The 20338-nt window shown below is 39.1% G+C and overlaps 1 protein-coding gene across 1 annotated transcript in view; it reads right to left on the bottom strand.

The window, feature by feature from the left end:
* Positions 1 to 19935, bottom strand: part of LOC120535676 — a 41608-nt gene extending 21673 nt beyond the window's left edge. Inside the window, exons 1-2 of the mRNA XM_039763650.1 lie at positions 19915 to 19935; positions 14285 to 14407 (exon numbers count right to left, since the gene is read on the bottom strand). Of these exons, the coding sequence (XP_039619584.1) occupies positions 14285 to 14313 (29 nt within the window). The 5' untranslated portion in view covers positions 14314 to 14407; positions 19915 to 19935. The remainder of the gene's footprint in view (positions 1 to 14284; positions 14408 to 19914) is intronic.
* Positions 19936 to 20338: the final 403 nt, after the last annotated feature.

The raw sequence follows: 20338 nt of genomic DNA on the forward strand, positions 1-20338 counted from the left end.
TATTTGCTAATTGTCCTACAGCAATTAATTCTGTGTGTCAGACTAATTTCTATGAATATGTAGGTGTTATACTTTGAGATTTCTGGACACTTGATGGAAAGCAAATCTCTTTGAAGTCTCAACAATATTTTTCTTATTGCTTTCTTCTACAAAACTGTGGCTGTCACGGATCTCAGAAGACCCTTTACTGCAGAAAACAAATACTGGAAGGACATTTCTGATTTGGAGACAGAATCTGAAAACGTAATCTAGGTATGATGTAAAATGAACATCCTCCAGCCAAACAAGACCAAATCAGCACCATCGCTGCAGAAGACATATTGCGCTCCATTTTCTGTCCAAATATACACCTTGTTGTTAGAGGAAAAGCAGTGACACTCATGCCTACAATAATCAAGAAGGCTTAGCAGCACTTGAACAGATTTGTTGAAATCCCTTTAGAAGCAGGTCTTCACAAGGATTTTAAATACTATTTAACTGGGAAAGAAAACTGTTTAAATGTGGGGTAAGAAAACAGAGGTGACAAATGTGAATCTGTAATGGCCATGAATAAAATAAAAATGATGGAAAGAATAGTTGATCTAGCTTGTATATTTTGAATTTGTGATTGAGGTGATAAGGAGAAAGTTTTCAGTTTATCTGTCTTAAAAACCCCTGATAGACATTAAAGACCTCACTGGAAAGCTGAAAGGCTTGTCGACATTGTCTTGGCTGAGTGGTAGATAGAAGGGCTGAGTCCACTGCTTGCTGCCCAGCTCAAAAGCGGATGAGACTAGGAAGCCTGCCCTCAGACTTTAAATCAGGTATAAGAAGTTGACATATCCCCTGCTTATTCCCTGGCCAATATGTGAACAGTGAATTTAAATCAACAGAATAATGGAAAAGAAGATGGAGGTCGCTACAATGAATTGAATAAGAGAAACAGATATTTGTTCATCTGGTGTTTTGGGAGAAAGAACACATGACAATGGGGTGGAACACTCAACAGATGATGATCTAACAGGACAAATGATGAGTAGACAGGAGGCCATTAAAATCAGAATGGGGTAGAACTAGTGGAATGGGGTACAGTTTCAGCTACTTTTAGGAATAAGAGGTATAAAGCTACCCTTAATTGACAAATATTACAGAAGACAGTGACATTTCTTCTGAGGCAAGTAGAATTTATTTTTGAAAAAGAAGTTTCAAAAATTGAAAAAGAAGTTTGAAAAAAATACCAAAGTTTACAAGGTGTTTTTTTTTCATCTATCCTTGCAATGTTTTTTATTTGTATGGAAATGTTTTATCAGAAGTGAATATTACTTCCCAAATATACAAAAGTTGCCATAACACATGTACAAGTAAGTACTGCAACTGAAAGATCTTTAAGTATAAGAATGTATTGTAAGTATATACTGAGACAGGATATCATGATCTTGAGTCAAAAGTCTTACATATGTACTGGGTCAATGTGTAAACATAAAATTGTGTATAAGAAAAGAGAAGAATGTCCATCTCCACCCAATTATAAAGAAATGAAAACAGAGAGTAGTGGTATTTATGAAGATCAAGCTAAAATTTGACCAAGATGCTGGCAGTGTATGTAATGAAGAGAAGTGCAGGAGACATGTAAGCCTACCTAGTACACAAGGCTAGGAACTGTACAGAAGATATAAAGTAACTGGCAACATGTGGGAAGAAATCCAAGAGATTTAAAGATTTAAATCAATGTGGCTAAGTCAGTTCTTAATAATTTGGGGGAGGAGAAAGAAACAGACAACAAATGTTTAAGAGTACCTAAAAAAAAAAAAAAAAAAAGATGAATTGAAAGAAATTTTGGTTGAACTAAGTAGGGTTACTCAAAAACGGAGAAAGTAAATAAAGATGGCAAATGTTTGGACAAGAAAAACAAGAACAAATGTGAGAAAAAAACAAACTGTAATAGAAAGCAAATGGAATGAGGTTGATAGACAATTAACAATGCAACAAAAATAGAAGAAATGGTTAAACGTGACTTAGGAACAGGAAAGTTAATATACAAAAAAAATATAGAAGCAAATTTTAATAAAAAAGGAAAAAAAAAAACGGGGTCCTGGATATAGTATATAGTCATAATAGGGCAAAATTAAACAGAAATATTATTGGAACAATGCAGTAATTCTTTTAAAGAAGATTATTGTGCCCTGTGTTGGCTGGGATTGGCTCCAGCAGACCCCCGTGACCCTGTAGTTAGGATATAGCGGGTTGGATAATGGATGGATGGATGGAAGATTATTAGAGATTAGAGATATCAAAAAGACTGGAAGATAGGGATGTATTTTTCCTGGTACAAATAAAAATGCAGGAGTATCACTCAGAAATCCCCAAATAATGAGTCTAAAAACCAAAACTATGATGCTAATAAGAGACAATAATACTAGGGAAAGAAAGAGTCAGGGATGTGGTTTAGTAAGTCTATAGGGAAAAAGCATATCAAAGTACATAACAAATGTTTATAGAAAGTGTTAAAGAAAATGAAATTTCCAGGAAATTTTATACAGCAAGTTAAATAATGTACAAGGGAATAAGGAGTAAAATTAAAGTCAGCAATTCAATAGAAATCAAAGCAGGACTCTGGCTTGAGATAAAGAGAGAACAGGTATTAATATTCTTGGAAGCAATGGACAGATTTTAAAGTGTTTCTTTATAATGATTACATATCTACAATATCTGCAATAGGTGGGAAACTGATTAAGTAATACAACATGCAAGTATGTTTTGTGAGGCATTAGGATCAACACTAAACATAGAGTAAGTCACTGTGTATTGGACAATGGACAGAGAAATTACAATGTAAAATAAGAATTGGCAACATCTGCCAATGATTCAGAGGTGAATTATGGTACAAAGAAAACAGAAAAGGAGAACTGCATGAAATCTGAAAATAAAGAGAAATGCCTGCGGCATTTGTGAAAACTCATTATGGAGAGACAAGTCATTTTAAGGCAAGCAATTATATTGTCGAACAAAGTCTAACTATAAGTAGTTTTCTTATCACCAAGAAGAAATATTGACAATAAACAATTTGGTTTTTAAAAGACACCAACTAAATTTCTTAGGAAGAATGAAAGTTCTAAGGGAAAATGGAGAAAAGAATATTCAGAACCTCCAAAAGTTGGTTATTTTGAATAATATTGCCACAATAGTACATGTAAAATTAAAGAAAGGAAAAAGGCAGACGTGGCTAGATATCTGTTTTGATTAACACTAAGATCCGCTAAATTAAATTAAACAGCTTTAAATAAAACAATAGCATAGAGAGAGCCAAAATATTACAAGAAATGTGCAAGATTGTGAAAAAAATGTACAAACAAGAAAGAGAAAATCTAGAATTGTGGGGGCAAAAAAACAGATTTGATTAAGCTTACCAAGTCTGAGACACCACAATTGGAAGTAGTTTGGAAACAACTAGCAAAACAAGATTTGACAAAACTGAATGGTAGGGTGTAAGGTAATTGTTACAAACTAGGGTGGCATGAGACAAGAGGAAACTGGGAAAAGAATTCAAGTGTCCAGGGGTAGAATGTAATGCATGTGTTTTGGCAATGTGAAATGGCACAAGGGATTTGGTGACTTATGGACTAGGAAGATATTTTATTCAATGGTCAAAATAACTAGAGACTGCTTTATACAGACTGGGAAATTTTAAAGAGGTTACCCCACTGAAGAGCAAATAATGGATCACATTAAACATATGTACAGTAATCAACTACTTTGGTGGGCAAGGAACAAAATTGTTATAAATAAAAAGGTAGTATAAAAATTATTTCTTAGAAAAGTATATATATAGTAGAGGAAAATATGATGTGAACAAAGAAGAGTTGTAAAGGATGAAGAAATGCTTGTGTGGCTAAGTAAAGGAAAGTCATGATGAAGATGGAAGACCTAGCACTTGCTTTTTAATAAGAACATGAATGACTATGATCGTAGACCAATTTGGGAATTGACAACAAAAAAACAGACTTGGGAAAGTGACAGGCCAGTAAAAGGCCAGTAACACAATTAAATGACATGCAATTACGAAACATTGTGCACTCCACATATAATTGCGTAAATGTTGCATCACAAGGAATTTCAGTCATTTGAAAAATAAAAAATCTTCTACAGCTCTACCCAAATTTAAACAGCTAAGACAGAAAAATCTGATGACAATTATAAATGGAAGTGAAAAATATAAAAAGGGAAAGTAAGCTCAGACTGGGAAGACATGACAATGACTCAAAGCATACAACCAGCACAATGCAGAAGTGGCTACTAGGAATATTTTTGACTGTTCTTGACTGGTCCTGCCAAAACCTAGACTTAAACTTTTTTGAGACCCAAGAATATAAATGCTTCCTATCTAACTGTAATGGATGGCCGGCCATTTATCCCGGCCAATACCCCCCAGGTGGAGCCCTCCTTGCAGTGTGGAGGTCCCCAGAAGACTAGCAGGGCATCATGGACATTGGAGTTTTTATGCAAAGCCCTGCTGGATGCCGTGGGGGCCACAGGAGGGAGCTGCAGGGAGGACCGAGGGCTTCTTCGAGCCCTGTGACCCGGAGGTTCGTCACAGGAAGAGCGACGGACTTCCGGGTTGAAGAAAGGGACTATTTACCCTGACCCGGAAGGAATAAGGACTTGTGGACTGGGGATTGAGAACACTTCCGGGTCAGGGATTATAAAAGGACTATGGGAACTCCCAGACAGCGAGCTGAGCTGGGTGGAAGGGTGGCAATGCGTCTGGGAGCTGGAGGATTGTTTATTATTGTATTATTGTGAGTTTAATGAGAATTGTGGTGGAGAGTGTGCTTTGTGCACTGTGGTGACAAAATAAAGTCAACTTGAGGACTTTTACCTGGTGTCTGGAGTCGTGGACAGGGGTTCAAGGGAGCGAGAGCGCCCCCTATCGTTCACAGTGGCGTAGCCGGCAGGATACTCTAGCGTCGTTTGCAGAGGACCTGAATCAAAAATTTCTGTGGGAAACGAACCCTGAACAGACAACGGAGTCAGGAATTGCCACAGCATCGCCAAAACCCAAAAAAAACTAGTCCAAAATGGGAAAAAAGAAGGGCAAGCAAAGCGACAACGCCAGCGGGAGTGCCGTAGGTGCAATGGCCGACGCTCGGGAGGAGTTAAGGAGAGGCCTTACAAGTCCGGAGAAACCTCCAGGAAGCAACGATCCCTCTAAGGTACGTGCCGGGAACGACATTAAAATCCTTTAGGTATTTTTAAAAGCCTTAAATTTTACACCGTTTGGCTTGCTTTCTCTCTCAAGGGTGGGGATCGATCTGTTCTTAGCATAATTCTTTTTTTTTGTAAAACTTGATTGCTATGTATTGATTGTAATAAAATAAATAAATAAATAAATAAATAAAAAAAAAATCCTTTTATTGTTTCTCACCTTGTCCCGTGCATGTACCTTGGAGATGACCACCTGGAGGCTCCGAGGGGAAAAGGAGACTGCCCCGAAGACGACGGCCTTCTCCTGTCGAAGCCAGAGCGCCTAGAAATCGACTTCCGCATGATGGCAGCCGACGAGGGACACGGTAGCAAACCCGGTGCATTCTGGGAAGGAGGAGCTCCGCGTCCTGCTGTTTGCAGCTTCGAGCCGAAGGAATGGACTTGGTCTTTCCGAAGGGGAAGGGGGAGGCGAGCGAGGCATCGCTCAACCCACAAGAAGGTAAGGAGGGTTGGGAAGTAGCTGATCGGGATGTCGAAAAAATATTAAAGACAGACCGCAGTTCGCCAAAGAAGGCAACTCGACCCTCCGAGAACTCCAAGTCCCAGAAGCCTCCGCGAGACCCGTCAGAGCACGTGCCTGAAGCAGGCGTGCTCATTGGCTCCCGGTCGGCAGGTAACACGAACAAGGAAGTGAGTGTTCTGCCGGTCGAAATGAATAATTATATAAACTTGCGGGAGCTCGAAAAACTAATCAAGCCCGTAGCGAGTGTCTTACAGGTCCTGACGACCATTGAAAAGATCGTCGGGGATTTGGGAGCGGCAGCCAGAGAGCCATTGGAGAAGGTGAGGGCCTACGTGCGGCGATTTGGTGGGGAGCCTCCCGTAATGAATGATGCGGCGATACAGGTAAGCGAGACCCGTATTGTACATAATAGAGGGATGCGGTGTGATCCGGGCCCGCGTTTAATAAGTTGCGGGTGCCAATACATGGCGTATCCTACAAGAGAGGTCGGTACGTTAACCGAGTGGTCGGCGGAAGGGCTAATCGATCCAGGACAGCTAGACAGTGCTGACTCCCGGAGCGAGGCAGCCCTGAAGACGCCGCCCGTAAATTGTAAATCAAGAGGGGTGCAGACAGTAAAGGGGCTCTCTTCATTTAGTAGAGAGACTCAGACTGTGGACAAGCCCCAGATCAAGCAGGAGATCCCGAAAATAAACCGGGGGTCTCCTGACAAGAAAGGGAAAGAAGCAAAAAGAGAAAAAGCACCAGTAGAGGCGGCAGGGGTTTCTCTCCCAGCAAAAGGGGCGGACCTAACAGTTCCTTATTGTTTTCAGTCCCGTAGGGGAAGAATACCAGGAGGACAGAGGCAGTGTTACGGTGCGAAGGTTGGGCCATATTTGGCGGAACTGTCCTTGGAGAGAGGGGGACAAGATGTCAATTTGGAATAATATTCCCCCTAGGTTCTCCAGGGACCAAGATGTTCGTTTTAATCAAGGCTCAACCAGGACGTCCTCTTGGAGGAAGACTTCCCTCTCGGGGCAGGCCGCTCCGAATAATAATTCGTCGCTGGGGGGGGAATACTGTAATGGATGGCCGGCCATTTATCCCGGCCAATACCCCCAAGCCGCCAGGTGGAGCCCTCCTTGCAGCGTGGAGGTCCCCAGAAAACCAGCAGGGCATCATGGACATTGGAGTTTTTATGCAAAGCCCTGCTGGATGCCATGGGGGCCACAGGAGGGAGCTGCAGGGAGGACCGAGGGCTTCTTCGTGCCCTGTGACCCGGAGGTTCATCACAGGAAGAGCGACGGACTTCCGGGTTGAAGAAAGGGACTATTTACCCTGACCCGGAAGGAATAAGGACTTGTGGACTGGGGATTGAGAACACTTCCGGGTCAGGGATTATAAAAGGACTATGGGAACTCCCAGACAGTGAGCTGAGCTTGGTGGAAGGGTGGCAATGCGTCTGGGAGCTGGAGGATTGGTTTATTGGTTATTATTGTAATTATATGAGTATTGTGGAGAAGAGTGTGCTTTGTGCACTGTGGGAGAAAAATAAAGTCAACTTGAGGACTTTTACCTGGTGTCTGGAGTCGTGGACAGGGGTTCAAGGGAGCGAGAGCGCCCCCTATCGTTCACACTAACCTAATGTTGTTTGAAAGGGTCTCTTAGGAAGAATGGGATAAACTGTCCAAATTCATGTGTGCAAAGTTTGTAGAGATTAACCCAAGACATAAAGTTGTGATTGCTTCCAAAAAGGTTTTATAAAGTACCCAATTAGAGTCTGAATAAATAAATGACAAATATCAGTTTCTGATATTTAATACACCTTAAAAAAACATGTTTTCACTTTGTCGTTATGGGCTATTGAGTGTAGATGGATGGGCAAATGGTAAATTTATACATTTAAAATTATGTCGACAATACAATGAAGTCTGCAGAAAGTGAAGAGGTCTGAATAATTTCTAAATCCAGTACATGTACTAGCAGAATATAGAAGGAACCAGACAGAAATAAACATGCAGATGTTTGCTTAACTACTAAGAGGAAATCCTGCACTAACTACTCCCTATGCGTTTGGTTGGTCCATCAATCAACATTCACCACCATCAACAAAGCTGATATCTGGAGGTTCAGCACTCACTTAGAAAATCGTAGCAGTACTGGCACCACTGAATAATTCTGTAACTACTGCCATTTGCACTTTTACAAGACAATCACGTTTCTACAAAACCTACAGTACAGAATATTTAAAAGATAGAATACATTTGGAATTGAGACCTTCTGAGATTTGCATATTAAGAATATATGTTTCAATATAGTAACCACGTCTTAATTGTAACATTTTATTAAAGAATTCTTCTACTTTGTGCCTGTTTGAGACATTTTTAAAGAAGACTTTGCTAACTTTCCTAATATTTTTAGTTTACTGTAAAAATATTTAATGACTGTGAAAAACACATTATTATTTTTGATTATTAGAGCTATTTACTAATGCTCTCATTTTCAAGTAAGTAAACCAAATGAACATTTTCAACCTTTGCAAACAGTTTGGTAATTCCAAGTAATAATTTCAAATCAAAACTTTCATTTTTTTTTTTACTTTACAGGGGTCTCATGTATAAACATTGCGTACGCACAAAAATGTTGAGTAAGAACGCGTTCAAATCGTGATGTATAAAACCTAAACTTGGCGTAAAGCCACACACATTTCGACGGTACCTCATACCCTGGTGTACGCAAGTTCTCTGATTGGTTTTGCAGACTGGCAGCACCTAGCGTCAAAGCAGTGCTACTGTTCCTGTGTGTTTATCCTTTCTTTTTCAAATCCACATCCCTGACGCGGCTTTATAAATACACTGAAATTAACCGCATATTGTTTATTAGTTTAATGCATCTGATTGTACTTAACCAGTAACAATATAATGGTCCACGAAATGGTCAAACTATTCTAAATACAATAGCTGCTTTAGCGTTGTTACTCTCAATGCACCTTCTTCTTCTTCTTTCAGCTGCTCCCATTAGGGGTTGCCACAGCGGATCATTTTTTTCCATATTACTCTCACTGCACCACTCACGAGTATTTATATCACTGTATCTGAGTGGGGAATCAAAGATCTACAGAATCTGAGAAAGACAATTATTGGTATATAACATCAACCACACGCTGCCTCAACCATGCTGTCTATTGAACTGCTTTCACACGGCAAACGTTTCAAAGCCTTTCCTGTACAAACCTCGCGGTTCAGAAACAGTTTCATCCCAAAAACTATAAATGCATCAACCGCAGTAATCTATATTGTTAACTAGCAAAACTTAAAATTTTTATTAAGAAGAAAATGAAACCTTTTTTAACTGAGGGAAAATATACCAATAATTATTTGTTAAGGATCTCTTTGTATACCACATTGTGAGTTCGCCCTCGTTGTAATATGACCAAGCTGTGCGCTGAGCTTACTCTTGAGCATGCAACGTACAGTTGGCCATGTGAACAGTAATCTTGTTTCAAATCTCACAGCTTGGATAGCTGCTGTCATAATCGGTTTGAGTTTCATGGTTTGTTTCAATTACGGCAGTATTTGTAGGACTTGTGTTGAAGAGACATTCGGCATCTGTCAAACATTGTAAGTATACAACCGGTTTCATCGATAACTTTACATCCAGCTTTTGAGAGTTTAAACATTCATAAACATCAAAGTGTCCACTACTGAAATCGTCACCTGTGAATCTAAGATGTTTAAGAGGCATTGGCGGTTGTCGAAAGGTGTAAAATATTTGGCCATTTCGGTACACTTGAAAGCGACAACCGAACAATTCAGCGGCAGCCATCAACTCACATGCAGATCCATAGGTGAAGGGCTTAAGCATTTCACTCTTCTAGTGCTCCGTGTAGTATAATTATCTCCTGTACCGTCATCAGTCCACACCTTGAACCTGTCCCAGTCATTCAATACATAAGACACAATGTTCCTCCGGATATCAAGAGTGAGCCTGATATGGCCGTGCAATATGTAACAAAGAGAATGGAAAAGGTAGGTGCCATCTCCGGGCATGGAAACAACTCGGTAAGTGACAGTTCTTTGATCGATGGTGATCACATCGATAGACATGTTAATGGGGGTACGGTTGGAATGATAAAGGAAATGGGTACCTGAACAATGTAAAGTAAGTCTAAAATGCCTACACAATAACTATAATCGTAATAAATGAACAATAAAACAGCAGAGAAGCCGTGGATTAAATTAAAAGGCTGTAGTTATCAGCAGGGAGACGTGAATCCCGTGGCGTAGCAAGGAAGGGAATGTAGAGACTGGAGCGACGGATGGCCTTATATAGGCAGGCAGCCAATAACGTGGGAGGTGTTGGGATGGGGGACCCAATGCCGCCTCACACGGTGACCGAGCTGCAGGCTATGGACGTATATATGTATATAAGTAGGATTCAGTTAGCGTTGGGAACCCGCGTGCCAAATTTCTTGAAGATGGGCCCATAAGTAACAAAGACCGTTGAAAAGTTCAATATGGCGGCTGACAGTGGCATCATACCACCGAAATAAGTACCAAATTTCAGCCTTCTACCTACACGTGAAGTTGGAGAATTAGTGACGTTGGAAAGTTCAATATGGCGGCTGACAGTGGCGTCATACCACTGAAATAAGTACGTACATTGGTTTTGGTTAGCGCAGGGAAGCCACCTACCAAATTTCGTGAAGATGGGGCCATGAATAAGAAAGTTCAACATGGCGGACGTTGTTGACAGTTATGACCGTTACGCGTAGAATTTCGAAATGAAACCTGCTTAACTTTTGTAAGAAAGCTGTAAGGAATGAGCCTGCCAAATTTCAGCCTTCTACCTACACGGGAAGTTGGAGAATTAGTGACGTTGGAAAGTTCAATATGGCGGCCGACAGTGGCGTCATACCACCGAAATAAGTATGTACATTTGTTTTGGTTAGCGCAGGGAAGCCGCTTATCAAATTTCATGAAGATGGGGCCATAAATAAGAAAGTTCAACAGGGCGGATGTTGTCGACCGTTATGACCGTTACGTGTAGAATTTCGAAATGAAACCTGCTTAACTTTTGTAAGTAAGCTGTAAGGAATAAGCCTGCCAAATTTCAGCCTTCTACCTACACGAGAATTTGGAGAATTAGTGATGAGTCAGTGAGTCAGTGAGTGAGTGAGTGAGTGAGTGAGTGAGTGAGTGAGTGAGTGAGTCAGTGAGGGCTTTGCCTTTTATTAGTTTAGATAATTAAACATGCCAGGACATGGTGCCGCAGCGCTAGATAGGAGCTTGCGTTCTGTTCACGGATTGTTCCTCCTTGCGCTGTATTCTTGCTTGTGCTGACATGACACTGGAAGGATAGATGGATAGAATAATTAAATATGTACTATGAAGATATTTCAATGTTCCTTAAATGTTTTGAAGAATCAGCGTTCTAAGCTTACAGATTGCTTAACGTCTATTATAGAGCTGATTGTGTGGCGACTGTGTATTTGGAGAAAGAAAAGTAAAGACAGGAATTGGAGGTTAGTACATTTGAAAAAGACAGTACTGCTACAATAAAGTATTTCATCGAAGGTCGCGCATATCGCAGCAAGCATCTTGCGTGAGACATGAACAATCACTGCGCCACCGTGTTCCCATGTTTAATAACATGATTTAACTCCTATTATCATGAAAATGATATCACGTATACATCTCAGTATTTTAATTATTCAGAGATCTGTAATATCACGAATGTAATGAATTCTATGTCCTGTCGGAGGAAGAGAAAGCCCGGAAGCACGTAGTGATTCACACACATAGAGCACATAGAACACATTTAACGTGCTACTTTAGTTACGATGGGATTTGACAAACTAGTAAACTAAATGATTTTAAGATGAAGTTTATGATGTTCTACTTTATTGACAAAATAAACTATGTGATTAAAGTGGAAATTTTGAGATTAAAGTTGACATTTCGTGTTTTTTTCCCACTGTGTGCCTATTTTTATTTGTCTGTACCCTAATAAGCTTTCATATGACACTCAGACGGTGGGTTACGACTCGCCTTTTCATGGCGACTTTGATATGTGACAACTTCTTTTTTATTTTGGGCACTGTGTGACTTTGTGAACTTGAGCTTTCAAGTTTCTCTGACACTCTGTCACTTGATCAATTTCCTTTTGTTGATTATACCACTTTTTAAACCAGGGGTGACCACACTTTTTCGGCTTGTGAGCTACCTTTAAAATGACCAGGTTGAAATGATCTACCTATATTAAAAATTATATATATATTAAATATATATATTAAATTATATATATATATATACATACACACACACTAATAAAAGGCAAAGACCTCACTGCCTGACTGACTCATCACTAATTCTCCAACCTCCCGTGTAGGTAGAAGGCTGAAATTTGGCTGGCTCATTCTTTACAGCTTACTTACAAAAGTTAGGCAGGTTTCATTTCGAAATTCTACGCGTAATGGTCATAACTGGAACCCACTTTCGTCCATATATATATGGACATAGCCTGCAGATCAGTCGCCGTGTGAGGCGGAGTTGCGTCCCTCATCATCACGCCTCCCACGTAATTGAGTGCCTGCCCATATAAGGCCGTCTGTCAGCAGCAATCCAATAGACACGCTGCTGTGAAATATTTGCGGGTGAAGGACTGTGCTTATGCAAACGAAGATGAGATGGTCAGGGATAGACTAGTTTTTGGCACAAACTCAGCGAAAGTGTGAGAGAAACTTTTAAGTGCCGGGTCTTAGCTAACATTAAATAAAGCCATGGACATCGCAAGATCTCGATGCATGTACTCCGAGCGGCTCACATGTACTGACTTTGCAGGACTGGGAAAGGTAAACCCATGCATGTAGTGTGTGATGTCTCAGATAAAGAGGAAGACGCGCTGCTTATTGATGCAGAAGGAAACGAACAACCCTCTGACGCTGAACAAGCCTTTGTACACATATCAATAGGAAAGCAAGGTGTAAAGCTTAAGTTTAAATTACGTTCATAGACACGCTGCCGCTAAATATTCACAGGCAAATCCACAACTTAATACCGGGAATGCCTGTTAAACATCTTAGATTCACGAGTACCGATTTGGGTAGTGATCACTTCGATGAATGAAACCTGGTCAAAAAACGCATTACACAATTGAGAAGGCAGCAAAAGAATATGAAGCGAGTGACGCAAACTGTACAAGCATATTCATAAGTGCAGCTACTGCGGAAACAAAGCACGGTGTAAACCTTAAGTTTAAATTAAGTTCATAGACAGGCTGCCGCTAGCATTTGTCATGCCTACGACGAATACGATATTCACGAGATACAAGTTTATGAGAAGACGCAGGGTATAAACGATACTTTGGATCACTTTGTAACGGAGTTAAAATTGCTGTAACGGAGTTAAAATTACTGGTGAAGGACTGTGCTTATGCAAACAAATAGGGAAAGCAAGGTGTAAAGCTTAACTTTAAATTAGGTTCATAGACATGCTGCCGCTGGCGTTTGTCATGCCTAAGACAAATACGATATTCGCGAGATACAAGTTTAATGAAAGGACGCAGGGTATAAACGAGACTTTTCTTCACTTTGTAACAGCGTTAAAATTGCTGGTGAAGGACTGTGCTTATGCAAACGAAGATGAGATGGTCAGGGATAGAATAGTGTTTGTCACAAACTCAGCAAAAGTGCGAGAGAAACTTTTAAGTGCCGGATCTGAGCTGACATTAAATAAAGCCGTGGACATTGCAAGACCACGCGAGATAGCACAAGCACAGCTGAGAAGCTTCCTTGCCTCCACTTGGTATTCGCTGAAATTCTTATATTTCCCCCTTGATTTTCCCATTGTCTTTTCAGAAATGGCTGAGCTTAAGGACTATTCATATTTATTTGCTTATTCAAAGAGCTGTAATTCTGGGAGGAGTTGGGGCGGGACAGCAGGCGCATGCACGTGCGTTACTTTCATGCTGACCAGGATTTAAGTAGCGAAAGAATGTGGAAGTTTGCGTATGCACAAATTTAAGCATCTAGATTTTTTCTGTGCATACGCACATTCCTGCTTTTGTGCTTACGCCATGTTATAGTGTGACTTCGACGCACGGCGTTATACGTGAGGCCCCAGGTGGGTTGGGCAAATGTCTTAACAAGCTGCAGTGCTGTTTATACTACTTATCTACTGCATGCTTTGTAAATAAACAATGGCCTTGATCAATTAAATACAATAAGAAAAGAATGCATAATTTTGAAATACAGAATATTCTTTTTGCACTACCTTTTCCTCCTGAAAGATAAAAAAAAATACTGCATTTAACTGCAAAGCAGTGCCTGTGCGTTAATACCTGAACCCAGATTTTACCGCATTAGAAAATAGATCTTCAAATGGCTTAGGTTTATTCTTAACCAAAGGCTCACTCACAGGCTCAGCAAAACATAAAATTAAAAATTAAATTAAAAAGATCTTTAATTTATTTACTACTACAAATAAGCTAAGGAATTAAGTTTAAAAAATGTAACTAGAATTTGACCTTTATTTCATAGTTGATATATACTGTTTCATAGCTTACATGCTAAACTGAGATGATGAGAAAATAATAGCTTACCAGTCTGGATGATCTGTTTCAGTATACATTTGGGAGAAGGACTTTCTGTAGCATCAGAGAGAGATGATTCGTCATATTTGAAAGTCTTCATTTTCAGCCTCTTAATACTGTGTCTCCTGCCAACTGCAGAAGGCAACATTGCAGCACTCTGCTTAAGCCCCCAAAAAATACATTTGTATTGAAACTTGCTTCTTCATGGTGGTGCTTTAACTTATTTTTCTAAATCAATACTGGAAACTGGGAATTGACTTCAGATTTTCTATGCCTATAGACACTGAGTTCTCCAACATGTTGTGTTTAGATGTGGATTGAAAAAGTAAAATCATTGATTGAAACATTCAGTTTTAAATGACTCATTAAAAATTAAACAGAAAGAAAAAGCAATTTGAATTTAGTAGGAACACATCATCTCCCAAATTAGCAATCAGCACAAATGTCATAGAAAAAAGTCTGATATAATAAAGGTGGGAAAATTTTTTCCAGTGGCTGAACATTACGACTGTAATATCTTTATCCACTTGGCAAATACCATAGAAATGCTGGTCTTCAAACCTCATGGCTAACACTCAGTGGCCCCTGAAATTGTCCATTACCTTACTAGAACCCCAATTTAAAAAAATGTGCTAGTGGAGTTCTGGTGTGCCATAGAGCCTCCAAAACCAGTCAACATTCAGAGGGATGATGTGGAAGTGGTGCAGCGCTACAGGTTACCTGGGTGTTCACATAAAGAGCACACTGGACTGGTCTGACAACACAGTGGAATTGTATAAGAAGGGCCAGAGCAAACTGTACTTCCTAAGGAAACATGGAAGCCATGATTGTTTCTTTTTTATGTCAAAACATAAGCTGCTACATCAGTAAGTTTGTAGGCTTTTATTTTCTTTTCTTTTTCTTTTTTTTTTTTTTTTTATTTATTAATTTTATTACAATCAATACATAGCAATTAAGTTTTACAAAAAAAAAAGAATTATGCTAAGAACAGATCGATCCCCACCCTTGAGAGAGAGAGCAAGCCAAACGGTGTAAAATTTAAGGCTTTTAAAAATACCTAAATCAACAAATTCTCTGTGCTTTATAAAATCATTTCAAAATATTACTGATTAGATCCTGCCATGTTTTGAAAAAAGTCTGCACAGATCCTCTAACTGAGTATTTGATTTTTTCCAATTTTAAATAATATAACACATCAGTTTCCCACTGACTTAAAAGAGGAGAGTTTGGGTTCTTCCAGTTTATCAGAATAAGTCTGCGTGCCAAAAGTGTAGTGAATGCAATCACAATTTGTTTGTCTTTCTCCACTTTAAGACCCTCTGGAAGAACCCCAAACACAGCTGTTAATGGGTTAGGAGGGATTGTGAGTCCAAGACTGTCTGAGAGGTAATTAAAAATTTTTGTCCAGAATAATGTTAATTTGGAGCAGGCCCAGAACATGTGACCTAGTGAGGCTGGGGCTTTTGCAGCGTTCACAGGTTGGATCATGCCCTGGAAACATTTTGGAGAGTTTTAGTCGAGACAGATGTGCTCGATATATAATTTTGAGTTGTATAATTGTATGCTTTGCACATATGGAGCTCGAGTGAATTCTCTGCATTGCTACTTTCCACTCCTTTTCTGATATATTAATTGAGAGGTCATTTTCCCAGTGTCCTCTTGGATCTTTGAAAGGAAGGGATTGTAAAAGGATTTTATATATTGTAGAGATGGAGTCTAACTCCTTGAAATTGAGCAATAATTTTTCCAGCGTGGATGAGGGTGCAAGATGAGGAAAATCTGGAAGGTTCTGTTTAACAAAGTTCCTGATTTGAAGATAGTGAAAGAAATTTGTAGCTGGAATGTTAAATTTGGAATGTAATTGTTCATAGGATGCAAAGACGTTGTCTATATAAAGATCTCTAAGCAAGTTAATTCCAAATTTTTCCAGATATTAAAACTGCATATGTTTGTGAGGGTTGAAAGAGGTGGTTCTTTTGCAGGGTGCCACAGAAAGAAGCTTCTCCGTCTTAAAATGCTTTCTACATTGGTTCCAGATTCTAAGTGAGTGGAGCACAATTGGGTTATTAGTGTATTGCCGATAACGTGTGTTTATTGGAGCACAAAGCAAGGAATACAAAGAAGTACTGCAGGATTTTACTTCTATTGCGGTCCATGCCTGTGTATGTTCTTCTATTTGTGTCCAGGTTCTTATCGACTGTATATTTGCCCAGTAATAAAACTGGAAGTTAGGTAGAGCCATGCCGCCTTCTGCCTTTTGTCTTTGTAGGGTCGCTCTTTTGATGCGTGGATGTTTAGAATTCCAAATAAATGAGGTTATTGTTGAATCTAATTGCTTAAAGAACGATTTATTAATGTATATTGGTATGTTTTGAAATAAAAAGGAGCTTAGGAAGAATATTCATCTTAACAGTGTTAATTCTTCCAGCTAGTGTGAGATGAAGGGTTGACCATCTATGCAAGTCTTGTTTAATTTTTTCCATGCAGACGACGAAATTTTGTTGATAAAGAGCTTTATGTTTACCCCGAGGTATTTAAACTGTTCTGCAATGATAAAAGGAAGGGTGTCTAATCTAATATTATATGCTTGCGAATTCACCGGAAAGAGTACACTTTTATTCAGATTAATTCTGAGACCAGAGAGCTTTTGAAATTCTGTGAGTGCTGCTAAGACTGCAGGCACAGAATTTTCTGGGTCCGATATATACAGTACCATGTCATCTGCATATAATGAGATTTTCTGTTCCAGTCCTTCTCTGCTAATCCCCTTTATCTGATCAGTATTTCGACAATGTATTGCCAGTGGTTCAATGGCAATTGCAAACAGCAGTGGTGACAAAGGGCATCCTTGTCTTGTGCCACGCTCTAGTTTAAAGTAGTCTGAGCAAATGTTATTGATGCAAACTGAAGCTTCTGGGTTAGTATACAGTAATTTAATCCATGCACAAATGTTGGGCCAAACCCAAACTTCTCCAAAATAGTAAAAGGTATTTCCATTCAATCATGTCGAATGCTTTTTCTGCATCCAATGATAATAATATTTCTGGGGTGTTTGATTTAGTTGGTGAGTATATTACATTAAACAGGCGTCGAAGATTTGAAGATAAGTGTCGGCCCCTAATAAATCCAGTTTGGTCTTGTGATATTACCGAGGGAGCACTTTCTCCATCCTTCTAGCTATGATTTTAGAGAGTATTTTAACGTCGTTATTCAGAAGTGAAATTGGTCTGTATGATGCACATTGTAATAAGTCCTTATTTTGTTTTGGAAAGACAGTGATTAGTGCTTGGCGAAAGGTTTGTGGAAGAGATTGGTTATCTCTGGCTTCTGTAAATGTTGCTAATAGGAGGGGAGCTAGCTGAGCGGAGAATTTCTTGTAAAACTCTGCAGGGTAGCCATCAGGGCCTGCTGCTTTTCCACCTTGGAGTGACTTTATAGCATCCAGTAATTCTGATAATGACAGAGGTTTATCGAGCTCCTCCACACTAATAGCGTCAATTTGTGGTATCTGTAATTTATCCAGAAATGCATTAGATTGTATATTGTCTTCTTTAAACTCAGTAGTATATAGGGATTTATAGTAGTCTCTCCGTTCGTGTTAGTAATTACCGAGATTGCGTTGCGTACATCTTGCTTGTGGATTTGTTGCGCTAAAAACTTATTAGCTTTCTCTCCATGTTCATAATAATGATGTCTGGATTTGTAAATTAGTTGTTCGGTTTCTTTAGTTGTCAAGAGGTTTAATTCTGAATGTAGAGCCTGCCTCCTCTTATGTAGAGTCTCGCTTGGTAGTCTGGCATGTTCTTCATCTATTTTAGTAATTTCGCTTTTATCTCTGCTACTTTCTTCGCTCGGATTTATTTCTGTGGGAAAGATATGAGATAATCTGTCCTCTTAAGAAGGCCTTAAGAGTTTCCCAGAGTATTCCTGCAGAGATCTCAGGGGATGTATTTGTCTCTAGAAAGAATTCAATTTGTTTGGATATAAATTCAGTACAATTCTCGTCAGCTAATAGAAGCGGATTGAGACGCCATCTGTGGGGTGAGTGTATGGGGCTTAGTAATTTCAGCTCCAAGATCATCGGAGCATGGTCTGAAATAACAATAGCATCGTATTTACAAGATTTAATCTTAGGCAAGAAGTTATTATCTATAAAGAAGTAATCAATCCTTGAGTAGCAATGATGTACTGGTGAGTAGAAAGAATATGTTCTTGAATTTGGGTTTAAAAACCTCCAGGGATCTGATAAGTTGTGATCAGTTATAAACTTTGTAATTATCTTTGCGGTGTTAGTTGCCGTTCCCCCTGTGGAGGAAGTCTTATCTAAAAGTGGATTTAGAACACAATTAAAGTCCCCAGCCATTATAAGTTTATGAGTGTTCAGATTGGGAATGGATGCAAATAAATTTTGTATAAATTCCTTATCATCAACATTAGGTGCATAAACATTTATCAAAATCATTTTACAGTTAGATAAGTCTCCCATGACCATCACATATCTCCCTTCAGGATCCAATACTACATCTGATGCTACAAATGGTACTGTTCTATGTATGAGAATTCCCACCCCTCTAGTTTTCTTTGTAAAACTAGAATGGAACATTTGGCCAGTCCAGTCTTTTGCAGCGGAACTGATCCTTACTTAGTAAGTGGGTTTCCTGTAAAAATACTATTTTAGCATTTAGACCTGTTAGGTGAGAAAGTACTTTCTTTCTCTTTAATTCGTGATTCAGGCCTTTAACATTCCAGCTTACGAAGTTAACTGTCCCATCATGGAGACACTGATTCTGAGTTTTGGTGTCATATTATAGTCTTAACTGGAAGTGAAATAGTTTAGGTCTTAATTTCCTATTCCCCCAAGAGTTGTTGCAATGCAGCTTATTATTACGTTGATAGTTATAATTATAAAGATTGAGATGATAGATTAGATATAGATCAAGCCTGCTCTCTTTCTCTTCCCCTTAACCCCCACCCTCCCTTTTTGCCTCCCCAGGTGAGGCTAAAACCCACTTCATGCAGTCCCAGTCCTCTGACATACCCAGAGACAGAGCACGTCCAAAGCACATCAAGCCCCCATGCAGTGGCGCTTTAAGGTTAAAAGATAGAGATATCTGTTACCAATATAGTCTTTAAAAGAGGAAAAAAAAAAAAGAAAAGAATTTTGCACTTAATATACATATATATATATATATACATATATATATATATATATATATACATACATATATACATACATATACATACACATATACATATAATCTTCATCAATTTTAGTGCATTAAGATGATATCCCCAGATAATAAACCCAGGTGATGGTGTTAAAGATGTGTCCAAAACAAGCATAACAAGTCTTAATGCAGTAATAGCAATAACAGCAAACCAAGGGTATGATATTGAACAGTCTCATTTAGGGTACACATGAAATAATTAGAAAAGAAAAAAGAGGAGGAAAACGTAATTAAGCACAATAAAACATAAACATTTAGCGCCCTAGTAATACTAAGTAATGATAAGTAATAAGTAAGTAATAATAATATAAGAATATGAGAATATATGCTGATAAAAAACCGTATTTTAAAACAAATAGATCAGACAGTAGATTATTAATCCTAGCTTTATCATTTACCGCCATGACTCACAATTATGTATCAGAATAGTCCCGGGATCAGCTTTCTTAACTCATTTTCTGCCTCCTCCTTGCTAGCAAAAACATAGAAATGACCCTGCCATTCCACTTTCAGTTTTGCCGGATACAGGAGGCCGTATTTGACATTGGCTTGCCGTAGCCGCTGTTTAATATTATAGAAGGCGGCGCGTTTGATAGCTGTTGCTGGAGAGAAGTCAGGGAAGACGCGAATGTGGCAATCTTCATATATAATATCTTCCTTTTTTTTCCTGAGGAGTTCCATCACCTCTAACTTAAATGATAATCGTTCAAAACGAACTATAAAAGATCTTGGTCGGGTCTGACGGTGTTTGATCGCGTACGCGTAAGCCGCTGCTATCTCAGATTCTGCTTTAAAGTCGCCCCCGATTATTTTAGAAAAAAGTTCAGTTGCGAAT

Source organism: Polypterus senegalus, chromosome 9 (genome assembly GCF_016835505.1).
Source record: "Polypterus senegalus isolate Bchr_013 chromosome 9, ASM1683550v1, whole genome shotgun sequence".
Taxonomy (NCBI): Eukaryota; Metazoa; Chordata; class Cladistia; order Polypteriformes; family Polypteridae; genus Polypterus; species Polypterus senegalus.